The following is an 18533-nucleotide window of genomic DNA, read 5'->3' as shown; positions in this document are numbered from 1 at the left end:
TAGATTGCGAGATATTCATTGAAAACTCATGAGTAGTCAAAATCGACTTAAGCCGTTTGACCACTTCGCTACTGAATTGTTTTAGGTTTATTGAGCGGTCAATGATCACAATGCATCGCGATTCATTATTTATTTTTGCACTATTGTGTGCAATGAGTCTTCGGGTGGGAGTGGACCTGGTAATGAAATGGTAGGACGTAACATCGAGTCGGTTTTGTGTGTTATTGAAATATCTCGCTGGGAGGGACTTCAGGAGAAAATGTTTAAGGATATTTTTTAAATTTCTCTGGCTGGAGGAAATATCTCTCAACATTTTCTGAAAGTACTATCAGTTTTCCGCCGATTCTATTGCATAATTCGCAGGCTTTTCACGCGTGTTTTATAGAAATACACTGAGAGAAATATCGTTATATCACAAAATCTTTTATGGGGAATATGAGTTTGCAGCTCGAGCCGAAGGCGAGAGCGGCAATCATATGAGCTAGAAAAGTTTTTTTTGGCCGTATGACGAACAGTATTTTTTGTCATGACGGCCGTAGGCAGAGATTCACCGAAGCGCTGCTTCACGGCCGGAATGACAAAAACTAATTTCTTGCACCAAATATCTCATCCCTTGAGGATAAATTTCTTGGGATCAGAATTCCGGATGTGTCAGACAATGTCAGCTTGCGGTGAAGTGTTCATGACTTGAACATGGGNTAATTTCTTGCACCAAATATCTCATCCCTTGAGGATAAATTTCTTGGGATCAGAATTCCGGATGTGTCAGACAATGTCAGCTTGAAGTGAAGTGTTCATGACTTGAACATGGGCATTTCATGATAAAGTGAGAATTTCTTGCCACAAGAAATCGGTTTTGTCGTGTCAGAAGATGAGAAAATGACTAAAAATATTAAAAGCTTTGCTTCAGTGAATCAGGAATCAGAGACTTTTATATTGAATGAATAGAGAGTTTATGCAGAGGAAAACCTCCAGATATTAAAAAAATATAACCATCGCTTACACTCAATCAATCTGAGTTTGCAGGGAAGCAATATCTTCTTTCCCTTTTGTCAAACTATTCTGGTCTTTTTAAGGAATATTATGTGATTTCGAAAAAGACATCATCTTTTCATTCAGTAACTTCCTCCTTAGCCCGAAGAGCACCCATTTCTTGTCTGAAACCTACCATAAATTGATCAAATCTGTATGCAATGTTTTTCGGTCAAGAAATGATTTTTGTGATATTATGCAATTTTTCTCTTAGTGTATTTAGTGGAAAATATGTTATAGAAACATCAATAAATTTTTCTATTGCATTCAATTCTATTGAAATACTTTCCATAGAAATTTGTCTTCACTTCATGTTTTCCTTTTGTTATTGAAATAATTCCAACAGAATCAATTGTAAGATCAAAATCTATTGATTTTCTGTATGCGATATTTTCTATTTAATAATAAAGTTCGTGCGTGATTAATTATGAATATTCTGAGCAACGAGAAAATATTTTTGACTCCCCAAAACGTTTTTTCATGTCACGGAATTCTAAAATATCTCGGGGGGTTACGGGACTTGAAGAGAAAGTAGTGTTCAAGGACATTTTTTTGGAAATTCTCGAGCTGGAAAAAGGTTTCCTGACATTTTCAAAGCGTTCTATCAGTTGTCCACCAATTCTATTGAATAGATCCGCAGCTTTTTCGCGCATTTCTTGAATAGAAATATCTGGTAAAAATTAGTTCCTAGACAAAATCAATAAACTTTCAACTTCTCATACAACTTACTCTGTTGAAATATTTTTTATAGAAATTTTGAACTCCATCTTTTCCGTTTTATTGTTGAAAAAATAAAAAAAAACATTGGACAATTTGAGCAGAGGAATCTCTATTGAAATAATTCCAACAGATTTAATTAGCCACTTTCGTTATTTTTATTATACCTCCCTTTTTACCATGGTTAGCCCTCTAGAGGTCGTTCTGGCGATTTTTAAGAAATTGGTTTATTGTAAAATCAAAATCTATTGATTTTCTCCACACAATATTTTCTATTTAATAATAAAGTTCAAACGTGATCCTTAATTATGCATATTTTTAGCTTCGAGAAAACATTTTTGATTCCCCTAAACGTTTTTTCATGTCGTGGAATACTAAAATATCTCGGGGGTTACGGACATAATTAGAAGAAAATGTTCTATTCAATATATTCGCAGCTTTTTCGCGCACTTCTTGATTTAAAATATTCGGTAGAAATTAGTTTATAGACAAAATCAATAGATTTTCAAATTTTCATACAACTTACTCTATTGAGATATTTTCTACAGAAATTTTGAACTCACTTTTTTCTTTTACTGTTAAAAAATGAAAAAAAAATATTGGAAAATTTGAGCAGAGGAATCTTTATTGAAGCAACTCCAACAAAATCAATTGTGAGATGGAAATCTATTGATTTTCTCTGTACAATATTCTCTACTTAATCATAAAGTAAGCGAACCACAAATGGAATTTTTACATGAAAGCACTTCCCACTCCCCAAGGCATTCAATCCCGAAATAAATACCCAATGAACATGAAAATTTTTAATGTCAACTCAAGCTCTCCCACTTCATCACAGAATCCCAACAATAATAATTTTCAGTCTCGATTGGGCCCAATCACAGCCACAGAAACTGTAAGAGTATCAATTGAAAAAGTTTGCAAGCAATAAAAGCACTCTTGAGTCATGAATTACATCTTATTGTCAGATAATAAAAAAACTAATCGAGATAATTGAATGAAATGTGCCCTCACCGTCAGTGTAGATGAGAAGGGCCCACTCTAGCCGAAGAGAAATCTTCAGGTAAAATAAAAGATGATTCGTACAAGTACACTGAGGAGAGTTAAATTAATTAATGCGATTAAATAGCCGGATGATCGACAAATTATCAACTAGGCCAATGGCAAAACAAGAGGGCAAGCATTACTGAAAAATAAATATACATTTTAAATTTGTGCCAATAGATGTTAGAAATAATTGAATCAAAGCGCAAGCAAAAGAAATCAAGAAACTAAACTAAACTGACTCCACAATTAATGAATTAAATTTCAATTAAAATATTTTATTAATTAAATACAATTGTTCTTATGCCAAGTGCCCCTAGTCCAATTTGCCGTTCAACCTGTGATATTGTAAATTAACAATTAAATTATAATTTTTTTTCTCACACCTTCAAAACCGCGTCACAATGATACTAATTTTCAATTCTAATTTCCATCATCTCCATCTAATTTGCTTGAATTAAAAAGTGGTGGGAGGAAATTTAATAATTAAACAAAATTGATAGAGGTATAGTATTATTTATATAGAGCCCAGTCTTACAAAAAAAATTGACCGCATCGTTTTCAACGGGACGGGCAGATGATTTAAACTGCGAATTATTTAATTTTCATTCATAATTTCTCTCATTCTCTAATTAACAATCGGTGTGCTGTCAGTTTCGAAGTTGCTTCTTTTTCACTGAAGAAAGTAGGGATATTTACGATATACAATAAGATAAGCACAATCAGTAGAAATTAAATTACTTAAGTTGTTTTTTTTTGGGTTCAGTTTTCTTCGATTTTCTGGTTTTTTCATCATCAAATACAAATCCTACTTTCACTCTCCTATGTGTCTGTGTTGTGAATATTGTTTTACCGGTTTTTACTCATTTTCAAAATTGTTTCTTAATTCAAATTTGTTTTATTATGAAAAATCAAAGCGAACATTTTTTTTCATTTTTTAATCATTTTTTTCTTTAATTTATCTCAATTTTCAGATATATAATGTTTACGTGACCACCTTTTGAAAAGAAGAAAATTGCCTCAGTAGCCATAGAATTCGTCGTCTTAAAAGTCACGCAGGGTATTCAGGACAGAGACAACAACAAAATGCGAAAAAAAAATTCCTCAAGATGTTTTTAATTGATTTTGAAAATCGTTGGAACCGAGATGACTGCCCTGAACACTCAGCNGGGGGGGGGGGGGGGGGGGGGCAATGGGTGGGGGTGATGACAGAGGAGCCTTCGAATAAAATCGAATTGATCATGATTAATTATTATTTGTTTTTCTTTTTCTCTCAGTTGGTTTTAAGACAGGACGAGCCACATAGCTACTTCGTAATCGGTGCTGAACGATAAAAGTGGCATTTTAGGCTGGGGCTGCTCGTTGGTGGCGTTCGGATGAGGTCAACGAAAATTGGCGCATCACATGGCATATTTGCGCGTCCATTCACGTGCCAATTCGTTGTACTTCTCACGATCAGTTTTGTATATCCTTGCTATTTCCGGTACAAGTGGATCGTCTGGATTAGGATCACAGAGCAGAGAGCATATTGACAGTAACACTGTAAACAAAATGTACAAAATTATGTATCAATGATTAATTTGACAATTTACTCAATTAAATGCATCATCAAACGAGTCATTTGAATAATTCATTGCAGTCATTCTGTATCTGGTTAAATTGATTCAGTTTAATTTTTAAAACACTGAAGACGAAATGTACAGAACCATACGTTAATGATTAAAATGGCAATTGAAATGGATTGAATGCATAATTTGAATAATGCATGGCATTCACTCGAAATCTGATTAAAAATAATTGAATTCAATTTTTAATTTTGATTAAATTCGTATGTTGACAACAACAGCCAACAAAATATACAAAACCACGTAAAAATGATTGATCTAACAATTAAACTGATTGGACAATTAAATTAGTTTAATGCATCATTCAACGAGTCATTTGAATGGTACATTGTATTCATTCTGAATCTGGTTAAAAATAATGTTGTGCTTCGAGAGGAGAAAAATTGCTGGATATTTTTAACCCTAAATTAAACATTTTCTTTTACCTTTTGATATAGTGAGTGCTGGAGACCACTGCGATCTCAAAATATCCAAGCAAATACTTCCGTTACTGTTAATATTGGGATGATAAATTCTGGTCGTGAATGCCACCTGTGCAGAGGAAAAATATTTACGATTGAGTTGCATGATTATTTGGCTCGAATAAATATTTAATATTTCATTTAACATACCTTGGGAGGTTTGAATGGATAGTCTGTGGGGAAGTGAATTGTAAGGAAAAATACTCCTCCTTGATAAGGGCTGTCAGGCTGCAGAAAAAAAGAAAACAATGACGATTAATTGACTTTCGTTACTCTGAAATCAGTAGCGAAGTGGTAAACAGTACAAGTCAATTTTGACTATTGACCAGTTGTCAATAAATATCTCGGAATCTAAGGGAGATGGCAAAATTTTTATTATAACCTTTTTTGTAGAGCCGATTGAAGGCTACAACAAATGTAGTTACGAAAATTTCGCTATCTCCCTCAGATTCGGAAATATTCCTCAAAAACTCAACTGGCAGATGAGTCGACTTAAACCGTTTGACCATTTTGCTACTGAAATGATCCTGAAATATTAATTCTAGGAGTGGAATACTCACTGGTCCCATAATGGTCGCTTGCCAATGGAATACTGCAAGAAAAAATAAAAAATAATCTCATTAACAAATCTGTAAAAACCTAGAGCAACGAATTATAAATAAAAAGCCTCCAAAACCACAAAAATTGCCATTGCAATTACTCAAGACCATGTCGATATGACACTGAAACCGTCGACCTTGGAAACTCAGCCTCAACAGAACAAAATTAATAAACAAAAATTACATACTAAAGAAAATACATTCCCAAGGAACTCGAAACCCGTTTTATTAATAAATTACGAAGGAAAAAAACATTGGCTAATAGGAATGAAATAAAAATATCTTCGTCAGTGTTACGATCTATAAATAAACTAGGAAGACTCGTCAGAGGGTAATGCAGACGTTTAATATGTAGAAAAGATGATATTCCATAGTTCAAGTAAACATTTCGAATTTAATCATCAGAAGTATTAACTCTTTCTCAAAAAGCAATTTGGCTGGGGTCCAGGGGGATTTTAATAGTGGGAAAAGTAGTTTTCAACTCACAATCGTCTCCTACAGGTCCAGCTGAGCATTGTGCAGGGGGATCCCTTCCAAGATCCTGAAGTTCCTGCGGCAAAAAACGTGGAAACATTATCAAGAGATTATTAACAAGCGCTTCCACACTTAACTATCTCCGAAAACATTAACATTAATTAAATAAAAAGCATCATAAATCCCACAAATTTCTTTGATTTATATTTGTGAATGAAATGCCTTCAATTACTCAATTATATAGTCCCTCCATAAATCAATACACCTCAAGAGAAGTGACAAACGCAGTGATGAGCCTCGTCAACATCCACGAGCCCCACGTTTCATCAATTACACAAATAAAAATCCGATACCAACAATGTGCGTCTCATTTAAGAGTCACAATCTATTTTCACTCCTCTGCATATCGACTAATTTGGCATCAGTAACCATCAAATAATTGTCCTCATGACTTGTAAACCCCCAGGAGCATTAATCACTCTAATATCGATCAAAACAATCTCAGACTGATAAACAACAACCTAATGACAACGCAATTTTCCTCACATTATCCGCAATGAATTCCACAACAAGACACGAATAACCAGGAAAAAAAGACCCATAAAGTGTTTTCTCTAACCTGAGCGTCACAATGTTACAGTTATAATGCGAGAACCACAACTGAGGCCATCACACACTCCGGAGAGACATTTGTGACTCACAAACGACAGGCACGAGCATGATTTTATTCTCCTCTTCATTTTTCCAAGAGAAGAAAAAAAATGTAAAATCATTTTCTTTATTCTTTATCAGCTCCCTCTCCCCTCCCCTTTGTTGCATACAATCAACAATAAATTTCCCACTGACTTCCGGTTGATTTGATGCCCTTGATGACGCGAAAAACGGCACGTCGAGGGAATTTAATTTGTAAAATGAGAAAATTCTTTTTACTCCGAAATAATTTCACTGTCACCACGGCCAGTGCTCGCCGGTATATATTCGATGACTCATGGATGTAAAATATATCCGAAATGTTGATTAATAGTTTCAATGGCGTGATCAATGGGCTCGATTGTTATCGATGACTGTGGAATTATTGGTTGATACTGAATTAATACAAACGTGAGGCTGAAGCCAGCATGATTATTCTCGTAATGCCCCTTCTAGCTCTGTTGGCTCACATTGCTTCCCCACTTATTCTTTTTTTGGGACGAAAATCGTTATGGGCGTTTGTACCCATTTAATACACACAACACGTTACAATGGACATTAATTATGATTGTTAACACTCATTGAACATTGACGTACCTTATTAATTCGTTTTAAAGCCATCTGATGAACTGTGTGTTGATATTAACTGGCCGAAAACCAGACAACGAAACCCGCTAGCCAAAGATCTTTGATTAGGGATTGCAAGATGGCTGACTTCTAAACGTCGTTCAACTACGCTGGTCAATTTCGTGATTAATTATTTTTCGATTGATGGGCAACGGTTTTTAGGTGGGATTTTTGGAGGGAGAGGGTGGGATCATTTTTTATTTTTATAATTACTGGTCAATTTTTGGGGGTTGGAAACGCCTGGGGGGAGGTTTTTTTTAGATTTTCGGGGGAAATTTTGAGCACCCGGGGACGATGGTGTCTCCACGGATTTCCTTTTATCGGCAACTGGTGCGATGCTGGTGTGTTTCGTAGGATTGACGGTAGATCGCGGCTTTGCGCGGGAAAGGACGGGATATTTCAAGTGATTTGAGATTAATTTCAAGGCTCAATGGGAAATGTAGGTCGGGTAAATAGTATTTGCGGTTTTAACCTTTGTCTGTTGGAGATTATTGTTTAGGGAAGAAACAAATCAATGGATTTTTGGGGCGTAAAATGTGATAAATTAACCTTGTGATTAACGAAAGTAACAAAAAAATGATGATTTTTTCTTCATTTTGATAGATTGAAATTGCGAAAATGTTTGGGATAAAATTAAAAAGTGCGGAGAATGCGTTTGGGAGGATTGAATAAGCCGGGAAGATGTATTATGTGTGGGGTAAGCCGTCGATATCAAGGCCAACGCAGACGCGTCCGGCCCAGCAACCGACAACCAGTGCGAGGAAACGAGAAAAATGCAAGAGAAAACGCCAGAACTTGGTATGGAGCCCCGAGGAAGAAGTCTGGCACGAGCCTTATATGGTGTGCCTCCACAAAGAGTTTTCCGATGCATCAATTCGATGCGACTCGACGCTGGAACTCCCCTGGAAGGATATAGCTCTTCCACTGACTGGGATGCGCATCAGACCGGAAGTGCGAGTGCCATTGACTGCTGATGATGAGGAGGGAGATACGGAGAAGGTTGAAGAACCGGAGAAAAAAGGTTTGACATTTCAATTCAGAAAATGCACCTTTTTTGTTCTTCACAAATTTGTTTTTCTCGGGAATTGAGGGGCTTGGAGAAAAATGACAGGGGAAATTTTTTTAGGGAGGAGAAACTTGCGAGAAAGGTCCCGTGATTAATTTTGGTCGGTGCACGGAGAGAAATTTTTTAGAAAAATTCTAGTGCTAGCACGGGAAAAGAGGCGCGAAGTGACGGCATGGACAAAATTCCAGTGCCAGCACTAGAAATTTTATTGGGGAAAACGTGAATTTTTTCCCGTATTTCTGAGAAAATTTCACAGAAATCCCCAGAAATTTTACCAGAAATACCAAGAAATTTTACCTTAACATCACTAGAATTTTTTACAGCCGGTGGATTGTAATTTTTTCCAGTACTCGTACTAGAATTTTTCTAGGAAATTTCTCTCCGTGTGTTTTGCTTTAGGGGATATTTACGAAATTATCTGAAAATGTATGTTGACGAATCTTTGTTTTATCTCACAATTTTCATTTAATTTTGCAAACGTCCTGAAAATTTTTTTTTATCACTCGTGATGACACATTGCGATGAAAAATAAGATCCGATACTCGAAGGAAAAGTGTTCTTTGATCCTTAGGTCGCCTTCGGTGAGCGCTACATAGGGATGGGCGATGTTTTAAAAGATATCGATTACTGAAGAAGTCATGTTTTTCAATAACACCGATGTTGTGAATCGATATTTCATGAAAAAACAGCGATTATTTAAAAAATCGATGTTCTTCTCATTACACAGGAGAAAAAACAATTTTTTTAAATATAGTATATTTTAACTTTTTAACTTGGAAAAACAATGCAGCTGTCTCCAGTAATTTAACAAATAAATATTTAAATGAAAGAAAGTTTTTTATGATACCCGCCTCAAAAATCCCTTCAAAATCATCAGTTTCAGAGGAAATTTTACAACCCATGAATTTTTTTAAGAGACATGTTCTGAATTCCTGTTGAACCTACTTTTTTAAATAGTTCAATCATTGATACCTATTAAACCGAAGCTCATGTCCCTGTCCTTGTGAGTAACTTTATAACAGAAAAATCGAACGATTTTGTGGAATATCATCTTTTCCCCTATTCATCGAGCATCGCATATCAACAACTCCGTAAATATCTCATAAAACTTCTCTAGAAAAAAGCCTAAACATTTTCGGGTAGAGAGCGTTCTAAACTTGTCATTCATTTCTACCCTGAGAAAAAAAAATATGTTTACCAAATATCCGTTTACTTGAGAGAAGTATTCATTTTTTCAAAACCGTATTTCTCCAGTCGAGTTATTCCCAGGCAATTCTCATTAAGTTTCAATTATAACAATTATATTGCACCAGAAGATGATCATGTTAGCAATGACCCTGAGTGAACTTCCTCAATAATTATCAACATTAAAGAATTAATCCAAATTCTTCCCTCTAGAATATAAGAAGTTTAGAAAAAATTAATAATCATTGGAGGAGTTCATCTTAGGTCATGTGCAACATAGTCATCCTCTAGAGCAAGCTGATTGTCATAATTGAATCCTAGTCAGGCTCGCCTGCAAATGACTCGATTTGGAAATACGATTTTGAAAAAACAAATGCTTCTCTGAAGTAAATGAATATTTGGCAAAAATAATTTTTTTCTCAGTGTACCTTATCTTTCGCCTATCAATCCATTATCTTAATTGAACGATGAAAAAAAAAGAGTCAACTGGCCGCATGGAGCTACCCTGGCACGACCTCCTAGTGGCAGACGTGGTGTCGCCCCAGATATCCCCGGATCTCGCCGCCTGTGACTCGTCAGTGGAAATCCCCTGGGGCCAACTGTCGTTCGAGGAGCCCCCAGAAATAAAGCCCCCACCCGTTGAACGTACGTGTTCAGGTGACGACATAGAGGTGCCCTGGGACGACATCATGGTACCCCGCAACATAATAATCGCAACTAAGGCCCGAAAACACCCGTCAAATGCGACAAAACGACGCCCGGGGGGCGCTGAAAAGTGTCAGCCGTGCAATCGTTGCCCCAAAGAACAGAAGAGCAATCGAAAACTACCTGGTGAGCTGTCTCGTGGTAGTACCCGGAGCACGATCAATAAAATATATTTGACGTTTTCGTTTTCAGTTCTCAAGTGCCCTGGCGCCAAAAGATAATCGCCGATTTCAGTCCAGCTCTCTAAAAATCCATTTACGTTTTTTTTATGAAGTTTCGAGGACTTTTTCAGGGTTTAGGGCTTCCAGGAAATTGGGGTTTTGTAAGTTTTTTTTATTGCTGGATACGAAAGTTGGACGGGGAATTAATAAATTATAGGCCATTAAAAACGGCTGAGTTGTGACGACATAATACAGACATTTATTTAAGAGAGGCTCAGCCCGGGAGAAAATTTTGTCGTTTTTCACGAAAAAAATTCAGACATACTATTTTCCGCGTGATTTTTCCTCAGGAATCTGATTTTGTCGGTCAAAATTGTCTCTGGCCACTCAAAATTAGGAATTCGAATTTGTTTTAATCGAAAAGTCTATTTTAAACTAATCCACAACGTATTTTCTTAAGAGTTTTTTAAATATGATCGCAAATTTTTGCTTCTTAATTATAAACATGCGGGAGACGATACATTTTGAAGTTTATTCGTTTATCAAAATTTTTATTAATATCTCAATAAAAAGAATTCTTGCCCAAATATTATGTATACACATCATTTATAAATGCTAACTCTATGTTTAGTGGTTCTATAGATGTACCTACTCTTTTATTACTTTATAGTTGAGAGGGCTCCTCTCAGTATCCGGATTTCGCCAGCGCGCTTCCTCTTTCAAATTCTGATAGGTGAATTTTTTTGTACGGTTTCCGGTAGTTTTTCATTTTTTTGTGGAAATTCACTCATTCTAATTGATACTCATGAAACATTTCGCGAACATAATTGATCATTGTTACATCCACTAAGAAACTAACTAACTCAACTGGATCAATAGTGTAAATAAATCTCATGTAGATTTCAGCCCTTTAAATAAATAATATCAACATAATCGATCCATTGAAAATAACTACTTCTTTTGGTTGACCAATAAACTTGAAACTGTATCTTCTCCCGCATTTTTCATAATTAAGAAACGAAAATTTGTGATCATATTCAAAAAAACTATTAAAAAAAAAATTACTTTGGGGATTTTTTTCAAGTTGATATTTCGATTTTTTTAAAATCGAATCTCTAATTTTTAGCGGAGACCAATTTGACCCACAAAATCGAATTTCTAAAGAAAAAACACGCGGAAAATACTATTTTTTATTTTTTTTTCTCGAAAGACGAAAAATTTTTTTTTCCCGGCGTGAACCTCCCCTTAATTCCCTGTAACTTTTTAGTTTTTCATCATTTTTGGAGAGAAAAATACGTATCTAAAGATTTTTGTTGAATATTCGTTTTCATCATTTTATTCAAGAAATAAATTCCACACAAGAACCCAATTAGGAGCTCATCAGAGATTCCATGCATGACAAAATTTCCTCGGAGTTGGTCTCGTCGTTCCGTGCGGGACCCCCAAGTTGGAGCAAATATTCATATGGGTTCAGGCATGCCATTGTAAACGGGTCGTACATTGACGGATTGGGTATCTGTGCGTCGTGGGATGAAATTTCAAATCTCTGGCGAGGTGTATCGATTCAACAAAGTCAGTATTTCATCGCTCCTATTTAGCGGTTGACAGACATCAAGACGAATTGAAAAATGGATTGGAATATCTCTGCTTGAAATTTATCGTTTTTCGATATATTTTTTAGAACAAATAGAATCAACTCTACGAAATAAAACTTGAGTTCTGGACGATGCGGAATTTAATCAGTTAATTAATTCAGTTTTGGTGCGAGATAAATCAATTTTTCGTGTTTTCAAAAATGCAAGGATGCAAGTTAGAAAATTTCAAAACTTGCTTTTTCATTCCAATTGTATTTTCTTTACTGATTTTTCACTACGGAGAAAATATAAAATTCAATCAGAGTAGCAAAAACGATGCGACGAAAAAAATGCATTCAATTGCGTGCGTATTATTAATGACATCAATGAAAAAATGAACTCTTTGTAGGAATTTTAACAACTGGAGCTCTTCAACATTTTCTCAAGTCAAGTGAAATAAAATGATCAAGTATTAGCAGTAACGAAGAGAAGAAATTAAAATACCACATAGAGAGAGATTTTCTAGAAAAATTCTACTTCCAACACGGGAATAAGGGCGCAAAGTGATGGCATTGGAAATATTATTGAGTAGCATATGCATTTTTCCCGTTCTTATATGAAATTTTCATAACAATCCCCCGGAATTTGATAAAAAATTCCTAGAAATTTTACTTTAACAGCACTAGAATTTTTCATCAGCTGTGGATTGGCATTTTTTCCAGTACCAGCACTAGTTCCTAAAGAATTTCTCTTAGTGTACGTCACTTGAATTTTCATAATAAAAAAACTCGAATTTGAAAAATGAACGTGAATAATTTGACTAAAAAAATCGTGAATTCCAACTGATAATACAAAGTTGACGGAACTATTTTCACAAAATTGTAATATTGTCAGTGAAGCTGAAATAATTAGTCATCAATGGACTCTCTGAATTCAATTCTTAATTACGTATAAAAATGTAAATATCAAGAGATCAAATGCCTGCACAAACGAGACTTTCCCATTAAAAAAAAACCTCTAACCCCATTGAATAGTACCATTTCCCAATTTTTGTTTAAATAAAATTCCTCAACCGCAAATATAATCAATCATCCAATAATAAATCGAAAATTCCAAAATTTTACGACAATTTCAATCACTGACCCTGTTTCCACGATAAATTATAAATAAAATACTTTATAAATAAATATAATATGGCGGTATTGCACCAAGCCCTGTTATCCAAATAAACCCCAGGGTAAAATTTATCCTCGGGGTCAATTATATAGTAGGGTTCATAATTTTTCAATATTTGACCCTAACAATAATTGTTTATTTATCCTGTAGCCCCATTTGCATTACCACTGATTCAACCTTGGGATTAAATTTTATTTTTTGTCCTTGGGATAAATTTAAGATAGGAGTGAGTGGGGTAAAATGGACACTTTAAACTTTTGTTTTAATTACTCATAACTCAGAAAAAATTTATCAATTCAGCTCAGTTTAGGCTCATCCCAAAGGGAAAGAATTGTTCTTTGCAATGAAGAATAAATCATTAAATTTTATCAACATTTCAACCCGTCATTAACATTAAAAAAAAAATCAAAAGTGTCCATTTTACCCCAACCTCCCCTACTCTCCCGGGTAAAATAATCCATCGAATATCCAAATTTACTTTTTTTCTTATCAGACGTTTTCGTTACCCGGAGCTTGCGCAACCGGAACTATAATTTATAAATAAAAATATCAAAAACTACAAAAATAAATTTAAAAAAATAAAAATCTGCAACACCGACAGTATCCACCGGCCAATTCCCCCTCTTGGCGCTAGTGTCGCGTCGAGGCATCGACACCTCAGGCGATCGACGACAGCCAGTAGGCTTTCAGCCATCACCCGCGAATGGTTGGGGTTCGTTATCGAGATCCACTGCATGAGTCAGGTGTGTTACGGGTATGCCTCAATGAAAATGGCGTAGCTCCAGTGCAGCAATACTCCCAAAACCCCCGCAAAACCGCGAAGAAAACCCCAAAAACGTTAAAACCCCCGCAAATCCAAGACTCAAAACCCTCCGCCCCATCAGCCCCTCAACAGTTCCAATCCAAAACAAAGTAACAGTGAGTGTCTAGTGTAATGATTGGTGCCTTGAGGATTATCTGACAGGGACGGGTGTACCCAGTATGATTCAATAACACTCCAGCTCCAAACGTTAACCTCAAAGTGAAATAATGATTAGTGAATGTGTACCATTGCTCGATGTTTAACACTCGAGGTGACAAATAAAGACATCGAACGATGTCGTTCACCAAGCGTCGAAAATACGTCCTCGTGACAGCTTGACGGTTTTTACCATAACACAAGATGGCACCACCGGCTTTTTGACATTTAACCACACATACCCTATCAGCTGGATTAAAAAAACGTAACAACCACCACTCAGTTTATTTTTTCTTTGTTTTTATTTTATCGGGAGTTAAATTGAGGCAGCAGAGTGTATTATGAGCAGAGAATTCTACGTACCTTGCACACCATACGCATATCCGGTGAGTAGAAGAACCCCATGCACAGTGTAACGTCCTCGATTTATCGATTCTCAACGCCGGGGGCAACGATTAGAAAGTTAAAACGCGCCTTCTCGCGACCTTACAGCGTTTTATGATTTTTTAATCAATTTTTTCACACTATTGTATTCTGGAGTTATTACGGGTGGTTTTGGGGCACTGGGATGGTGGGGTTGGGAATGGGGGACGAGGATTGGGAGAGATTTTATTGGGAGAACAAAGAGTTTTGTGTATAAGGGGGGAACGGTATTTTGGAAATATCTTTGGAGTGGAGAGGTTTAGGAACATTTGTCAGGGGAGATTTTTTGTAAGAAATTTTGAGCACTACGAAAAAGGTTTTCTGACATTTTTCGATTAAGCTAATTGTTTCAGAGATATTTGCGAAATTATATGTATGATCTGGTAAGTTTGTTAAATGAGGACGATGAGTATTTTTGGTAGGGAAATATCTGATTCATGATGGTGGTGATTGGTGCTAATGAGGGGAAGTTGATTGGGAAGAGGGTCCTGTTGGACTGAATGATGATAGTAGCATTGGAATAGTGTATAATAGATAATTAATTGGAACGGAATTTTATTTTAAAAATAGCTCTGGAGTTGAGGAGTCAGAGAAATTAGTCAGCAGCAGAACAGATTTTTTTCGTAAGAAATTTCAGAGGCTATGAAAAGGGTGTTTTGTCATTTTTTGATGAAGCTACTCGTTCAAAGATCTTTGGGAAATTATATCGACACCTTAATAACAGACAAGCGTATCTAGATAGGGAACTCATAGAACTTACGCTTGTCGATTATTAAAGATGGTGCTCATGAGGAGAACTTGATTGGGAAGAGGGTCCTATTGGACTGAATGACGATAGTAGCATTGAAATTGTGTGTAATAGACAATTAATCGGAATGGGATTTTATTTTAAAAATATCTGGAGTTGAGGGGTCAGCGAAATTTGTCAGCAGCAGAAGAGATTTTTTTGTGAGAAATTTCACAGGATGCGAAAAAGGTGTTTTGATATTTTTTGATCAAGCTACTCGTTTCAAAGATATTTGCGAAATGGTAATTATGATATGAAACTAAATTTTTCAAGTGCGGACATATTATGTATGATGTGGAGAATAAGTTATTTGACTCATCATGATGGTGATGGAGTGCTAATGAGGAGAACTTGATTGGGAACTGGGTTCTATTGGATTGGATGATGATAGTAGTATTGAAATTGTGTGTAATAGACGATTAATCGGAATGGGATTTTATTAAAAGATTATCTGGAGTTGAGGGGTCAGTGAAATTAGTCAGACGAGATGTTTTGTAAGAAATTTCACAGGCTATGAAAAGAGTGTCATGATCTTTCTTGATGAAACTAAATTTTTCCAATGGGGACGAAAATATTTTCTGCATAGAAACACCCGATTCATCATGGATTGCTAATGAGGAGGTTGATTGGGAAGATGTTGCTACTGGGGTGAATGAGGCATTCAACAATAGTAGCATTGAGGTTGTGTATAATTGACGATAAATCGGATACGGAACGTGCATTTTATTTTTTAAATATCGTTGAAGTGGAGGCGCTTAGAGAAATTTATCAGAAGAGCTTTTTCGTAAGAAATTTCACAGGCTACGAAAAGGGTGTTTTCATAATTTTTGATGAACCTACTCGTTTCAAAGATATTTGCGAAATGATATGTATGACATGAAGAATAGTTTTCTTAAATGAGGACGATGAATGTTTTTCTGTATGGAATTACCTGATTCATCATGATGGTGATGAGTTGCTAATGAGAAGGAGTTGATTGGGAAGAGGGCCCTATTGGACTGAGTGAGGCATTCAACAATAGTAGCATTGAAATTGTGTATAGCAGGCGATTAATCGGAATGGCAATTTGCATTTTATTTTAGAAATATCTTTGGAGTGAAGGGGTCAGAGAAATTTGTCAGATGAAATTTTTTGCAAGAAATTTCATAGGCTATGATAAAGGTGATTTGAAATTTTTTGTTGATAAAGCTACTAGTTTCAAAGATATTTGCAGAATGATATGAATGATGTGGAGAATAAGTTTCTCAAATGAGGATGATCAATATTTTTCTTTATGAAAATATTTGATTCATCATGATGATGATGAGTTGCTAATGAGGAGCAGTTGATTGGGAAGAGGGACCTATTGGACTGAATGAGGCATTCGACAATAGTAGCATTGAAGTTGTGTATAATAGAGGATCAATCGAAATAGGATGGACAGTTTTTTTGAAAATATCTTCGAAGTGGAAGAATATAAGCAAATTTGTCAGAAGGACTTTTTTGTGGGGAATATGAAGCACTACAAAAAATGTCTTTTGTTATTTTTCAATGATGCTATTCATTTTGAACTTATTTGGAAAATAGTCTGTATGAAATGAGACTCCAGAATAATTCATCCTGAAAATTGAAAACGCTGAATAATTTTGCTAAGCAAATATCTTTCAAGGGAAAGGTTCCGCATAATTTATGAGAAGAATTTCTTTGTGGGGATTTTCATAAGCTACAAAAAAGGTACTCTGACATATTCCGATGCATCTACTCACTTCAGAAATATGTGACGAATTATCTGTAGGAAGGAAGGTCTTCTGAAGAATACGTTTTGTAACTGTAAAATTATGAATATTTACATTATGTAAATATCTGATTCATCATCGTGTCGAGGGGTTGGTAATGAGAGGAAATTGATTAAACAGATAATCTAATTGGGCTAAATGCAGCATTCGTCAATAGCGACATTGGAGTTGTGTAGAACAGACGACAAATCAAATTAGTGTGTACAGTTTATGTTGTAAATATTTTCGGAGTGGAGGACTTTAGACAGATTTATCAAAATACGTTTTTGCAGATGATTCCAGAGGCTACAAAAGAGCCCTTCTGACATTATTCGATAAACTTATTCATTTCAAAGATATTCGTAGAATAATTTGTATGGAATGTGGCTTCAGATCAATCATTTTTGAAAATTACAAAACGATGAAACGATGAATTTTGAGGGGACGAGACAAAAAAGGTTCTTGACATTTTCCCCTGATGTGATTCATTTCTGAAATACTGAGATAATCAGAAAATATAAAAATTAGTCTCGGACAACGTGAAATGTTTCTCTGTTCGTTGATCATGAAGGCATTGAGTTCCTCTGCGAAAAAATATAAAAATACATCTTTTGTAGAAAATTTCATAGACTACAGAAAAATTCTGGCATACGAATTTCAAAGACATCTACAAAATTATTGTTATACCTTCAAATAAAAGGTACAACAATAAAAAGCTTTTATCCACGAATTTTTCAGATTTCATTTGCTTCAAACGTTTTCCACAGCCGTACGAACAATAGCAATCATTTTTATAGCTGAGTTCTCAGAAGTCTGTGCGTAGGGAGTGGATGCTGAGACAAAAGTTATTGCGCTCGAAATTGTTCAACGTCGATAAAATCGAGTAATCGAGAGGTCTTGGGTTTCCAACCAAAAGTGGAGTACAAAGGAATTATTAATAGTTTCTCGGGGTTTCATAAGTTTTCTGGAAATACAAAACCCAGAGACAGCATCTGGCCTCTGATTGCACGCCCTCAATTGGTTCTAGTAATTGAGGTAGCTCATGATTTTTGTATTTATAATCTTCGTGGTTATAATTCTTCTGCTTTTGTTCTTATTTCCTCGGTCAAATGATTCATTAAATTTACAGAGGAAATTTCAAATGAATTTTTCATTTCCTCCACGATTTATTCAGTTATTGTACTCCTCAGAACCTAAAACTCGAGGGGAGGGGGGATTATTTTCATAGTCAACGAGTTGATACCGTTTGAATTGAAGTGAAAAAAAATAGGACATTGTACTGTTGGTCTTCTCAGTAATCAAAGCACATCGAATTAACTCAGGTGTACTCAATGGGCCATTGATTAACTGTGCAGTGTACGTCAATTAGAATTAGAAAAACAACTATTTATTCATGAAGTTGTCTTCGAGTTATTTATCATAATGGCTGTCACATTGACACAAATTTACTTTTCGTCTATTATTATTCCTCACTA

At 35.5% G+C, this 18533-nt stretch overlaps 3 protein-coding genes across 3 annotated transcripts in view; 2 read left to right on the top strand and 1 right to left on the bottom strand.

Moving 5' to 3' along the window:
• Positions 1-4028: 4028 nt before the first annotated feature.
• LOC107042443 (ubiquitin-conjugating enzyme E2-17 kDa) lies at positions 4029-7579 on the bottom strand. The gene is made up of 6 exons (XM_015263492.1): positions 7240-7579; positions 5965-6028; positions 5440-5471; positions 5030-5107; positions 4844-4949; positions 4029-4333 (listed from the first exon to the last, which is right to left on the bottom strand). Exons 1-6 carry the CDS (start codon positions 7261-7263, stop codon positions 4194-4196), a joined length of 444 nt encoding a protein of 147 aa, XP_015118978.1. The 5' UTR covers positions 7264-7579; the 3' UTR covers positions 4029-4193.
• Positions 7580-7950: 371 nt separating this feature from the next.
• On the top strand, positions 7951-10446 carry LOC107041480. Its single transcript, XM_015262069.1, has 3 exons — positions 7951-8290; positions 10001-10363; positions 10418-10446. Exons 1-3 carry the CDS (start codon positions 7951-7953, stop codon positions 10444-10446), a joined length of 732 nt encoding a protein of 243 aa, XP_015117555.1.
• A 3386-nt stretch (positions 10447-13832) lies between these two features.
• Positions 13833-18533, top strand: part of LOC107042544 — a 119757-nt gene continuing 115056 nt past the window's right edge. Inside the window, exon 1 of the mRNA XM_015263612.2 lies at positions 13833-14480. Coding sequence (XP_015119098.1) covers positions 14436-14480 — 45 coding nt within the window. The 5' untranslated portion in view covers positions 13833-14435. The remainder of the gene's footprint in view (positions 14481-18533) is intronic.

Source organism: Diachasma alloeum, unplaced genomic scaffold (assembly GCF_001412515.2).
Source record: "Diachasma alloeum isolate Michigan unplaced genomic scaffold, Dall2.0 Dall_scaffold_00179, whole genome shotgun sequence".
In the NCBI taxonomy this organism is placed as follows: domain Eukaryota; kingdom Metazoa; phylum Arthropoda; class Insecta; order Hymenoptera; family Braconidae; genus Diachasma; species Diachasma alloeum.
Note: the sequence above shows the minus strand (reverse complement) of the source record. Positions and strands in the feature narration are given on the sequence as shown.